The sequence below is a fragment of the Euprymna scolopes genome, chromosome 12, assembly GCF_053919585.1.
Source record: "Euprymna scolopes isolate OS-2025 chromosome 12, ASM5391958v1, whole genome shotgun sequence".
Taxonomy (NCBI): domain Eukaryota; kingdom Metazoa; phylum Mollusca; class Cephalopoda; order Sepiida; family Sepiolidae; genus Euprymna; species Euprymna scolopes.
In genome coordinates this window covers 50,870,346-50,884,213 of record NC_136493.1, presented here as the reverse complement: position 1 = coordinate 50,884,213, position 13,868 = coordinate 50,870,346, and the positions used below count along the sequence as shown (strand labels likewise).

General features: G+C 31.4%; 1 protein-coding gene across 5 annotated transcripts in view; it reads right to left on the bottom strand.

The window, feature by feature from the left end:
- LOC145291282 (zinc finger MYM-type protein 4-like) overlaps window positions 1-13,868 on the bottom strand; it is a 117,211-nt gene that overhangs the window by 75,449 nt on the left and 27,894 nt on the right. For all 5 annotated transcript variants that reach the window (XM_080136929.1, XM_080136931.1, XM_080136930.1 and 2 more), the window contains exon 2: window positions 1,817-2,629. In XM_080136929.1, the coding sequence (XP_079993055.1) occupies window positions 1,817-2,629 (813 nt within the window). The remainder of the gene's footprint in view (window positions 1-1,816; window positions 2,630-13,868) is intronic.

Below are 13,868 nucleotides of genomic sequence, written 5' to 3'. Positions count from 1 at the left end.
GAAAGTGAAAAATTTATGGAGGTGTGAAAAGAATATTATTTTTGAAAATAAAAAGTTTGCTTTTTTTTTTATTGCTCTTACTGCTGTCTGACAAAACATGGTCATCAGCCAATCAAAACGCTAAGTTTCAACTTGCCACACATTCGTGTGCAAGCAGCAGGCGAGAATTTCGATATGGGTGTTCGAGATGGCGGCAACTAGGAATCTCCAGCGCTAATGTGGGTTGTGGTCACGCCACACAATTGTGGACTGGAAGAATTTCCTACGAGATATATGCTGGGATTACTTTCTCAGGAATCCCCTGCAGATAGGAGGCCCAGGTCATATGGTCGAAATCGACGAGTCTGTCTTCTTCAACCGCCGGAAACACAACGTCGGCAGCTTCTGGACACATATCGTTTAGAGTTTGTGTGGAAACAAAAGTTTGATTCTTTGGTAGACAGCCGTCTGACTCCATATTACCCCACATCACTGAAAGCTATCTAGTTGGTAAAGAGCTTCCTATCACATTTGCTATCTCATCTCCATGAACTTTGTCGTCTGATACCCTCCAAAAGTCTGAGGAAAATACATCCTCCTGAGAAAATGCTCCTGGCAAAAAAAAAAAAAAAAAATCTTGTGGGAATTCTGGTTTGAAAAAAAAAAAAATTTCCTTGTTTCTGGCAAAAAAAAAAAAAAAAAAAAAAAAAAAAAAAATCCTTGAAAAAGTTTTGTTCCTTTCCTTTTTCTTACGATTTTTTTTTTACGTAAATAATTGAAAAAAAAAAAAGTTTCATAAAAAATTTACTAACTATTATTTGTTTAAAAAATATATATCATACAAATATCATTTTTTGTTGGTTATTTTACGTAAATAGTTGAAAAAAAAAAAAAAAAAAAAAAAGTTTCATTAAAAAAAAAATAATAATAATTACTAACTATTATTTGTTTACAAAAAATGTTTTATATGTATTTATTTTGCAAACAGAAAACAATTTCAAACAATAATACTACATATAAAAAAAACATAAATGAACGGTAGGGTTTTGCTTTTTATTTATTTATATTTGGATGTTTCTACATTTACAATTTCATTTTACAGTTATTTTGTAGCGTCGTTTTTATTTTATCGGCAACGTTCGGTTATATCCGGCTGTTGACGTCATGCAAATGCTGAGTTACGTCTTCTGGTTCGTTAAATGTACAAGTACATAAAATTGGCTCACATTACTTCATATACTATACAAAAACAAAGGTCTTACTGAATGAAACACTGACTATATGAAGTTTTAACAATTTAAAGGGAGTAGAAAATGAATCCTGGGTTTACTTTCAGCAGACTTGTTAGTCTTGCTTCCTATTTTAACCTTTAGTTCTCACAGATGACTTTTTTTCATGTAAAAACATACATTGTTCTTTTTCTGTATCTAAATATTGTTTAAATTTGAATAAAATCTGTAATTTTAGAAAGATTAAAAAAAAATAAAAATAAACATTTTTATAATCATATTTTTGGTGATATAACACCTTCAGGAATAGAATCTGGTTGTGATTTTTCCTTGTTTCATCATTTCTTGCGGCAGGTAGTCAGTAACAGTGACACTTTCAAACATTCAATCAAACGTTTTAAAATCTCACCGTTCAAACAACATCTGCACTTTGATTTCTGCTGATTACATGTCACAAGAAATAATAAAGACAAAGAAAAATCACAAATGAATTCTAATTCTGAAGAAGGTGTTATATCACCGAAAATTTATTGAAAAAACAAATTCTGCATTGTATGGGCTTTCTAAAATTACTGCATTTATACAAGTAATGTTTTAAGTGTCCTTACCTGTGCTTCGATCCCTCCAGAAACTGATGTGATCTGAAGATCCAGGTCTTCATCCTCATCATCAAAATCATCATAATCGTCCTCTACGTATGTAGTAACTGGCGGTTTCGTTCTATTTTGGCTTCGAGTTCTCCGTGGAGAGATTCTACCAGAGTCAGGCACCTCCGCAGCCTTTTCCTTTGCAGATTTCTTTTTATCCTTTGTTTCCTCTTCAGACTTTCCTTTGCTTTTCTCCTTAACCGCATCATCATTTTCTTTCTTATTGTCAGCATCATTTTCACTCGGTTTCTCGTCCGTCGTTTCTACAGTTTTCTCATCCTTGCTCTCAGACTTTGATTCATTCTCTTCTTTCTTCGTGTGAACATCAGACATTGTTTCTTTATCTTTTTCCTCTGTTGCTGCAACTTCTTTCTCTACCTCTTCCTGATTACTTTGCGTTTCCATTTTGCTATCACTCTTAGAATCGCCATCATCCTGGTCTGCGGTTGCTGCCTTGCTACAAGAACTAGACTCCTGCGTTTTGTCATAGTTATCAAGAGAAGGAGGCTTGCCGTCTTTGTCAGAGTTTGGATTGTCTTTTTCAAGATGAGGATCCTGCAAATCTACTTCCATCTCGGCATCCTTATCTTCGACTTTTTGATTCTTTTTCTTCCCGTCTGCGTTATCCATTTCCTTTGTGAGGGTTGGAGGAGAAAGTGACTTCTCAGAAGTAACGTCCATCTTTTCAGGGCTTAGTGAATTTACAGACAACTTCTGTTCATCGGAACCATCATTTCCATTTTCAAGCCGAGAGGAACCACTTTTTTTTAATGACTGGAAAAGAAAATACAAAGAAGAAATTAGAAAACATAATAACTATTAGATAAAAAGAATAAAGCATGTATAAAAATTGTAAATATAAAGCTACCTAGACAAAATCTCCTTGTTCTATTATATAAGAGGCAAATGTCTGTTAGTGTGAATGTATGCATGTATGTATGTCTCGTTAAAACTTTTGAAATCCAAAGCAGATGTGAATGATTTTGGTACTGTCTTAAAGGGCAGGGACTCTGACGCATAATATGTGAAATCTAGAACAAAATATTCATTTTTTTCTACCTTAACGATTACAGAATCTGATGGGGAGGGAGGTCATGTAGAATCGCCTCTTTTTAAACGATTTCAGCATCTGTGCATTACATCACCTGTTGAATACGTTAACTACGTAAATTTGTAATGTCATGGTAGGACTGTCGCTGTGGTCGAATGGGTTAGGACATTGAGAAATATTTGATTTTGCATTCACATTCACCTTACAGTGGATGTTTCGTTTATTTAACACTAGCGAGGGGTACCCAGCATTGCCCGGGTGTTTGGAGGTGTGTGTGGAAACTCGGGGGGGGGGGGTTAAAAAAAAATGTTTTGGTAGGTAAGTATGAAGATCGAACCTGAACCGTTGAGGCAAAGTTGTAAATTAAAGTGTGAAAAAAAAAAAAACGTGCGACGTTAACAATTGCCCCCACCGCGAGATGCTAACGGAAACATGTTTGAATTTATTTAATTACTTGGATTTGGCAGGTGCCCGTTTTAATGAATTAATGAGGTCAAGTTTGACTGCGGGATTTTTATTTTCCCAAGATGTTATAGGAAAAAGACTAGCCCACATGCGGCGAGCAACAAATGTTGAATATTTATCTTCCCGAAATCGAGCAAATTAAATAGACAGGCGAGCTTCGTTGTTAACTCTGAGACATTACGATTTATATGTGATATAAAAAGTTTTAAAAACTTGTGAACCGACCGACCATTTCTCTGAAAAAAGCCTTTTGTAGACATAGAAAAAGCGAACACACATACAAACATACATACATACATTTTCGCTTTTATATTTATAGATTTAAATCACATATTTTTGAACACATTCATTTCAATAAACTTTTGCATTTAAACATGGTTAAAAGATTTATTTTTTTGCTTTGTAACTTTGTATTATTTCCTTATTTCAAAACAAATAATTAGAATTAATTTTCTTATTGGCAGTTGATTTAGATGAGGATTGATTTAAAGATCCGACTACTATTAAATGCATGAATATTACGTAAATAAATTTTTTTTTTTTTTTATCATAACCACTTAAAACTCTTTTTCTCACTCACATGCCCCTATTCCAAATTCGTTGCAGTGGGCCAACATCAGTGGATTTTTTTTTCAAACTCATAAATTATTGCGCAGTGAAAATTAAATTAATATAAAAATCATTTAGCAAGTGCAGTCAAACACAATTTTATTGTCTTTTTTTTATATACTAGCAGTTCAGCCAGGCTTTGTTCGGGCCCTATGTACTGTTCCATCACTTTATGTGCATATATATATATATATATATATATATATATATATATATATAAGGTTGATCCGTGTCCAGGTAACCAACATCTAAAATTTCATGTGTTTAGACCCAAAATTGGCGGAGGAGTTTGTGGTAGAGTCTGCAAAGGTCAACTCTTTCAGCTTTAACCTCTTGACAGCCAAATTTTTGCCCAAAAACTGATGAAAAAGCCTGCTGCATGTCTGAATACCCTTTATATAAACTTTCAAATGTTTAGACCTAGAATTGGCTGAATAGTTTGCTAGAGACCGCAAAAGTCAAATCTTTTGAACTTTGACTCCTTGGTAGACAAATTTTCATCCAAAAACCAATTAAAAAGCTTGTCCTACCTCTGAATATCCTTTACGTAAAATTTCAAATGTTTACACCAAAAATTGGCTACCTAATTTGGTAGAGACCGCAGAGGTCAAATTTTTTTTTAACTTTGACCCCAATTTTGATCCCTTAACATTTATTGTTTTGGACTCAAATCAAATTAAAACGTTTGATCCATGTCTAAGTAACCTACATCTAAAATTTCAAGTGTTTAGACTCAAAATTGGCAGGAGTTTGGTAAAGTTTTCAAAGGTCAAAATCATTGAACTTTGACTCCTTGACAGACAAATTTCTGATCGAAAACTGATTAAAAAGATTTTCCCAAATCGCAACACCCCTTATGTCAAATCTCGAGTGTAGACTGAAAATTGACAGAGTAGTTTGGTAGGGAAATGTATGCACACAGACAATTTCACTTATATATATGACCTGAGCAATGCCAGGTAGCTCTTCTAGTTTAATATATAAAAAAGAAACATTCCAATCTCCAAAATCAAATCTATTAAAGATTTCAGCTAATCTCTATATTAATAAAATTATAAGAAAATGTCATGAATCTGTATATCTTTTCCTTACGATTATATAACATTGGTAATTATATACTGAACTAACTTTTTTTACAATTAATTTATTATTAAAATCGAAATTGCAAAACAAAATTTTTGAAATCCTATTTTAAGAAATAATTGAAGTTAAATCCACTACAATGCATTTCAATTTCAAGTTAGCTATTTTAATCTTTTGTTAATTTAGAAGAAAATTTTTTAATTATTTTCTAACCTTTTAAAATTGAAAGGAATTTGTAACTATCAAATTTATTCAAATACAATGAACCTTGAAAATGATCAAATTAATCATTTTGTCTTTCTTAGAAGGTTGCATAAGTTTTTGCAAAGATAAAAGTCCACAATCACCATCTTTCATTTGCAAGTTTCTTCTCTCCCAAATAAACAAAACCAAAATAATTTTTTTGCTATGTGTCAAACAATTTTTTAATGTTTTCACATTGGTCATGCCTTTGCAGTGGGTACCGAGAGTAAAGAAGGCCGATGCACATGACAGCGTGACGTCATTATCACATTTACTTGTAGGTATATGGTCTAGGCTATCAGCAGCAGTTTTGTCTAGTTTTCAATTTGCTGTCTAACATGGTGTATTCTTGCGTTGTTCCAAATTGCTGGGGAAATTATCCAAAAGGCCCCAAAGTACATATATTTTCTTTTCCTAAATTTTCTCAATTTGGATACGTGCCATTAGAAGGAAAAGTTTTATTCCAACCAAATATAGTAAAGTAAGTAATGTTATTTGCTATTAATTTTTTATTTTTTTTACATAGGCATCACCACTTATCAAGGCCAAGAGGCCACTCGAGGATAAGGGTTAAAGAGTGTACAGTAGAAATTGGACAATATAGTAATCGTTAGTAAATGGAAATTCGGTAAATTTGTTAACAAGTGGAACGGCTAATCAAGAACTTGTTTACGTTAGACTTGAAAACAACCATATTGTAGTCAGCTGGAAAGCAGGAAAACGGAAGACAATTCCACAGGCGTGCAGTTCTAAGAAAGAAGCTTTGTTCATGGAATCTACATTTAGGTTTAGGCATAGATAAAGAGTGGGAGGAATTATTAATAGTGTTTTCAGCTAAACGAGTGTTTCTTGTGAAAGTTTGGGGAGGGGGGACCATAGACTGAAGCTCAGTCAAACACTTTCCATGAAAATAACGATACAGCAGAGAAAACTTGCAACATCTCTTCTGCAAGATAGAGTTTGCAGGGAAGAGAAAAGGACATCTCCTAAGAGGCTACAAAGTCTATTTTGAACTCTATCAAGGCAGGACAAGTCCTTTCTAGCAGCTCCTGCCCAGATGTGGCAACAGTATTCCATCCTAGGACGTACCTGGCTCTTATATAGATAGAGAATTGCATCAGCGGTGAGATATCTACTGGATCGATAGAAGGATCCACCATTTTTCCAGCGGCCTTGGCAACAGATTTTATGTAGGAGTTCCATTTAAGATCAGGAGTAAAAGTCAAGCCCAGAAGCTTGTCAAAACTTGAGGCCTCCTCAAGACGCAAGCCATTCATTTCAGTTGATGCCAGATGTGGATCAGAACGTTGATGACGTAAAGAGAGAAGCTTGGTTTTAGATGCATTAAAAGTAACCAGCCACTCCTTTCCCCATTGTACCACATGCTCAAGATCAGAGGAGAGAGAATCGGAGAGAACTTGGTCGTTTACTGTCTTAAACATGTATTTAAATTAGAACTGTATTCAAGTACTTTCATAATATTTGATAACATTGTTAATATAAATTAAAGTACTTTCATAACGTTTGATAGCATTGTTAATATAAATTAAAGAAACAATACTATTTATTGCTAATACAGCAAATATGTTGATATTTTTAACTGTTTATTTTCTTATAAGGCTATCATAAGTCTATCAGGAAGGTTGACAACTTAATTTAATTTTGTTTTAGTTTTGAAAATTATAAACAAAGAGTTTTTACATGAGAATAATTGTCAAAATGTCTTTTTAATAATAAATAAAACCTTTCGTTGAGTATTTCCAAATTATTTTGAAGTTCTATATTTTTTTCTAAAGTCAGTTTGAAAATTATTCACCACACGGCTATTAATGAAATTAGCTGTGACTAAACGTTATATATATTAAAATTGATTGTTTCTTTTTAGAATTATAAACAAATAATTTTTACATGAGAATAATTGTCAAAATGTCTTTTTAATAATAAATAAAACCTTTCGTTGAGTATTTCCAAATTATTTTGAAGTTCTATATTTTTTTCTAAAGTCAGTTTGAAAATTATTCACCACACGGCTATTAATGAAATTAGCTGTGACTAAACGTTATATATATTAAAATTGATTGTTTCTTTTTAGAATTATAAACAAATAATTTTTACATGAGAATAATTGTCAAAATGTCTTTTTAAAAAATTTATTTACTTGCCTCCCCACGACGGCACAGTTAGACAAAAGGGCAATTTTTAATGTGGGAACATCTAGCTCCCCAAAAAGGGGCATTTTGGATAGGAACAAAAATGAAATTAAAATTGTCTCAGTCATGAAGGATTTCTCCTCCACTGACTGAGGACAGGACAAATGAAGTGTAGCATCAGAACAGATACTACACTGTGATTATTATTCTTGTAAATGTTTCTTTACTATCTTTTCTTAGATTTTAACAATAGTTTATATTATGGTATGAATGTTTTCTTTATGTTTTTAGGTATGTGAACATCATTTTCGGCCTGAGGATGTAATAAACGAGAAGTCAAGATTCGATGATAAAACATTGTGAAATAAACACGCAAGATGAGAACATTAGTCCGAATAATCTCTAAAGTTCCAAAGAATAACATTTAACCCATGTGATTTTTCTCTAAATTAAATTAAAAACATATTTCTGCACTAGTAACTTTTATTGTTTGTATTTAAATTATTTGTTTGATTTCAATTTTTTGTATTTTATCGTTTTTCATTCTTAAAATTATTTATTGTTTGTTTTCACTTTTAAAATTATTCATCGTTGGTGTTTAATGTTTTTTAATTCTTTGTTTCCTAAATTCATAAATCAGTTTTATCAGTATTAAATTGTATATTGCTTTAAAATTACTTAATTTTACATAGATAATATTTATATTTTATATTGAATAAAGTTCAGTTTCAGTATTAATCGAACTGTGTTCCTTTTTCTTTTTAAAAATGTTTTATTGCTCTTTTTCAAATGGCCCTCATATAGTACTGACGGTCTGACAAATCTTATCTACATTGCCTGCAGGCATTTTTCAGTTAACAGGCCTTCTTCTTACTCTCGATGGCCGTGCTTTTACCCCTACATTCGAGAACCACCAGAAATGAATATCCAAAATCAATCCTGAGCGCACTTGTTTGCTCATGAAATAACCTGGTGTTGCTGTTTTTTTAATTTTTGTTTCACATTTTTTTCTTTTAATTAATATTTTTTAGTTTAAAAATAAAGAGAATAAATAAATTTAAAAAAATATTAATTAAATTAAAAGAAAAAAATGTGAAATAAAAATTAAAAAACAGCAACACCAGGTTGTGTGAAATTGTAGATATTATGTATATATACATATATAAGTTAAAAAAAAATTCCAATGGAAGTTGAAGTGATCACTCACTATCTAGATTTATCATCTATGCTCCCTTCGACAAGAGATTCGAGGCTGGCTGTCCTTATGCTAAGTCTCCAGTGATCATGATTGTGGAGATTGACTGCCTCAATCCATCACTGTTTATGGTTATGCCTGATGTTTGTTTACATGTCTTCTAAGAGCACCCAGCTTTCGTTTTCTTGTTTAATCTTGAAGTGCTGACATACCTCGTGCTTCTTTCAACATACTCGAATCAGCTAAGACGATTTGTCTTTATTATGACATCTAGTTTTGTGATGGCCAATTTCTCAAGTAAAGTTTCTGACCTTACCTTCTGGATTTGGTTTGGCATGATATTACATATCTATATAATCATTGCCATGTCATTTCTCTGAAGTTGGGAAAGTGATTCAACACTCTTTGGTGCCATCAGCTAGAATTGAAACCAAAACATTTAGAGCTCCAACCATGTTCACTACTGTTTGAGCTATCGACAGATAAGAAAGACTTTAATATTAAACCAATTCAAGCTATGAATGAATATGTGCAAAAGTAATAGAAATTATGATGGCAAATTGAAATGAACATTTTACATTTCAACTTGCCGACATTTCTGTACGCATTATAAACCATCCTTGGTGTATGATTACAATTTCCTGTTAATTTCAATGTTATGTGACCAGGAGTTTATTGGTTAAACATCTTCACACATACATGTATACATCTACTGTTTTATTTATATAGATTGATTCTAATATTGAAAAGAAAAAAAAAAAACATTTGCCATGTTTCTGCTTCAGAAAAATGAAGGCATTTGTGCAGAATAGTGGATTTTGAAAGAAACACATTTCATGCGAAAACATTACATACCATGTCAAAATCATTATAAATTACAAAAATTAGGAAAAATGGCAAAGTAGAAAATGTGCTGTAGATACAGTTTTTATAAAACTCATCCTTAATAATGGTCCAACATTGTGTATTCTGAAATGGCAGATTGTCAAATTGATCAATTGCAATTACCTCCCCTGAATTTTGAGAAGTTTCCCACATGAAACATACAGTAAAACTCTTCAAGTCGATAAACTTAATAAATTTTAATTTTTACCTGTAATTATTTTTCTACTGGATCATTTCTCATAATTTTTAGAAGTTATTCTTATTTCAACATGACTTGTAAGTAGGTAATAATTCTTTTCACCTGAAACGCACTTGTTTCAAAATCTGCTTTCTGCACAAACACCAAATTGAAATATGAAAGAGGTTAGATAATTGTAAGAAAAAGTATCATAAAAAAAATTAAACAAAAGATGAAGGGGGTGGGGGGATAAAGAAATTATTTGTATGCCTACGATTGTTAAAAATAATAATTTTTAAAATGAGATGTGATTGTGTAAAACCTACTTGGTGATAAGTGGATGTCTTAGACAGAGAAAAAAAATGAAGTTATATCTTTTTGAAGTTGATTAGAAGTTGAAAGTTTTATCTGTCAAATTATGATTTTATTGCAATATCAAAATGTATAGCAGAAAGCTATAAAAGTGACAGCTTGAACCACCGGGTCTAAAATAAAGGTAGTTGGTAAAGCCAATATGATCCAAAAGTACTCAAAATCGGCCTTGATATTAAAATTTGCTAGATAAAAACTCCAGTTAGCTTTGGCCAATGAAAATGCTACATTTAATCCTCTTTCTCCACCATATACTGAGAAACCTACTTTTAATTTCTTTGACTATCGAATTGCTTTGCCTATCTAATAAAATAAGAAATCATTTCGAGTGTAAAGCCATTTTCCTAATAAAAAAAATGTAGTTGTTCTAAGCAAAAAAAAAAAAAAAAAAAAAATGGCCATATAAATCTAATCAGGGAAACTTTTGAAGGTAAAGAATTAATCCAGCTAGGGTCAGGATAGTGTAGTTGTTTTCTAGTGTCAAGACGAAAAGTCATCACTGAAGAATTCAAAGAGATTCAGTATATTTTATAAAGTGATTCTGGCATATGACTGGTTCATTCTTATCACTAATGATTATTAATAGAATCACAGAAATCTTTGTGTTAATACCCTCCCATTATTTTTATTGGGTGAGAGTGGTCTCATCCTACTTCAATTGCTTGGAGATTTGAGTAGAAATATAGTCGAAGAACTGTTCTCATAATCAGCTAGACATGTGCTGGACCATTTATGAGACCCTGCACCTGTTGGACTGATGTATACCGCCTCCAGGTATACTTCATTCTAAGCAGGTCCATTCATCCAGGATTTGCCACACAGCTTTCAAGTGAAGTAAGTTCATTGCTTACTGCCTGCAGCATCTCTACAAAAATATTTTGAAAATATTTAATTTGAGAATTCGAATAACTTTATAAAAAAAAAAAAAAAAAAAAAAAGTAGAAAAAAAATGGCTAAAAATAACTAAAAACAAAAGCCTACATTTTTAGTTATACACCGAAATTTGCTTTCTCAGCCAATAGCACACAATATTCTAATTTCCAACAAACTTTGACTAATCATAATTCAGTAGCGAATAAATTTGATATCATCATTTATGTTTTGATAAAATTTACGGGCTCTTGGTCCAATGCTCCTTCTCCATGAAAACACAGAAACGAAGAAAAATGTTTATGATGTACATACACATGAGAAAATATCATACACTAAAAATCACATAAATTGATCAACGTAGTTTTATTTTTATAAAGAAAAACTTTTTTTTTAGTGAATTTAAGTTTTCCAATGACCCCCCCACTCCCCTAATGTTTTTTTTAAATGTTGAAGTTTGAATTATTTGTAATTATCTCCCTTATTCTGCAAAAATGGCATTGAAAGTTACTCGATAGTAATTTACCTACAAAATTTGATTTTTTCTTTTAAACAAAATTACTTGATCAATTTTCATGACTTTTAGTATATGGCATTTTCTTTCCGTCATGGATACGAACACTATGAAGATGGGGGGGGGGGGTATTTTTGTTTGTTCAGAGGAGGGTGATTATTAACTTGCACAGATTTATGTTACCACGTTTAAACTGTTAAGATATAATAAAAATACAGCTTGAAACACCTATGAATAAGTGCATTACCTTTAATGATCTAAAAAAAAAAGGGGGGGTAAATATATGCACATCTAGCTTTTGCTAAACTTGACATTAATGGGAAATTCTTACTAGAATTGTTAAAATGTTTTTTTGAATTTCCAAATTATAATCGAATGTTAACAATTTCGATAGGATAACTACCAAGATTAACATACACTATAACTACTGATTATAATTAATACATTTCTCAAGGACAAGAGGCATTAAAATGTTTCTTTTGATATAATTGTCAACATTTTGTTTACATACCTAACGGTATAGATTGTAGAAGATTATTGAAGCAGTTTTATAAATAAAATATCAATTTGCTGATTGTGCTATAAAAGAAAAGTAAAAAAGTAAAACGATTTGAGGAGGTTTAACTTAAAAATTTGAATAACGTAAAATTGACTGGAAATAACTACAACGAAAATGAATCTTACTTAGAGAAAGACGTTTTAAAAGAAAGACTACACATTTTTAACTCCTCTATTTTACTTTCTATGCCCCTGGATACCGAGTAACCATGCTAGTTTAATATTTTAAATGTTTCATATTTTTATTCTATCAGTTTCTTTGTGGATATTTACTTGCTACCCACTACAGCAAGATGTGACAAGATTGAAAGGTGGGGGTGTTCAAACCAGTGCCCCTAAAGGAAGGGCACTCTGGCCTAGCAAAAATTGCCTGAGCAACCCTGTCAGCATTTCCCAGTAGGAGCGTCTCAGGCAGCAAGTGATAAAAGCCAGTGGATCAGTTTCTTTTTATGTTTACAGCTTTGCTGTCTCACATATAAATATTTATATATAGATATGAGAGAGAGAGAGAGAGAGAGAGAGAGAGAGAGAGAGAGAGAGACCATAATTACAAAGGGATGAACTGTAAAATAAAATTAAATATTAGGATTCATCAACAGTTTTCATAAAACTTAACTTTTGTTTATGGTTAAATTATCTAAATGAATAAAGTATTTTTTTTATTTATCACTTTTATATTTTTAAAATGGCTTAGTGTTATTTAAATCAATGATACACTATATTATTTAGATACTGTATATATAGTATAGACAAAATGCCCAAATACAGCTATTTGATTGCCTAATTTGCATGACTATTTTTAAACAGTTCATACTGATTCTTTATTTGGTGTTATTCATTTGTAATTTTATTATCCTATTTTTGCTATATATGTATAATAGTTTGTCAATATTAAAAACAATTGAAGTGATTTATATATAGGAAAAATTACTAAAAACCTGTATTAAAATAGAGGAAATAGAGTATTGCACTAGAAAGAAAGATATTGACCATGTTAAGATATTGGTTTTCTGGAAAATGCTGTGCAGCCTGATCAGTGTTTAGTCAGTAGAAATATTTCGATAACAAAAAGGAATATTTGAATAACAGAAAGAATGTTATTGAAGCGGATTAGGTATTTAAAGGTTAAATATTCATGTTAAAATATGTACCAGGAATGTTAACTTGGTGAAAAGGAATTTTAGTTTTTATAACTAACATAACAAACAGGAAGCACGAAAGAAAACTTTGGAAAGGTATGTGTCTTTTGCGCCAATAATATTATCCATCCCTTTGGTAAAGACTGTCTGTGTAAGTTGTCATTGTCGATAGTTGTTATACACACTGTTATAATAAAATATTCACACACATGAACACTAGAGATGATTAATAGGCGTAATAATCACATGGCACAAAACTAGATCACATAATGTTAAAACATGTATATAGAGTAGAACCTCGGGATACAGCATTAAAAATTAGTAACAAAATACAGTACAGTATGAAATACACATGATGTATATAATAAAATGACATTATAAATAACACAGTATTATGGGGCAGGAAAAACATAATTGTTATACGCACAATCAAGAAATTAAACAATCACAAAATGTTAAAAGACATATATATATATATATATATATATATATATATATATATATATATATATATATATATATATTGCCATATCACAAAGTTAAAGACACACACGCACATATATAACAGACCAGACATAAAAATTTTCATAGAGGAGAAGGTGACTGACCTCTTTCTCTCTCTTTAGTGACACCACATTTTCTTTTTTTATAGTTTTTTAATTCAATGATTGTTTTCATCACACACTCTAATGTTCTGCATT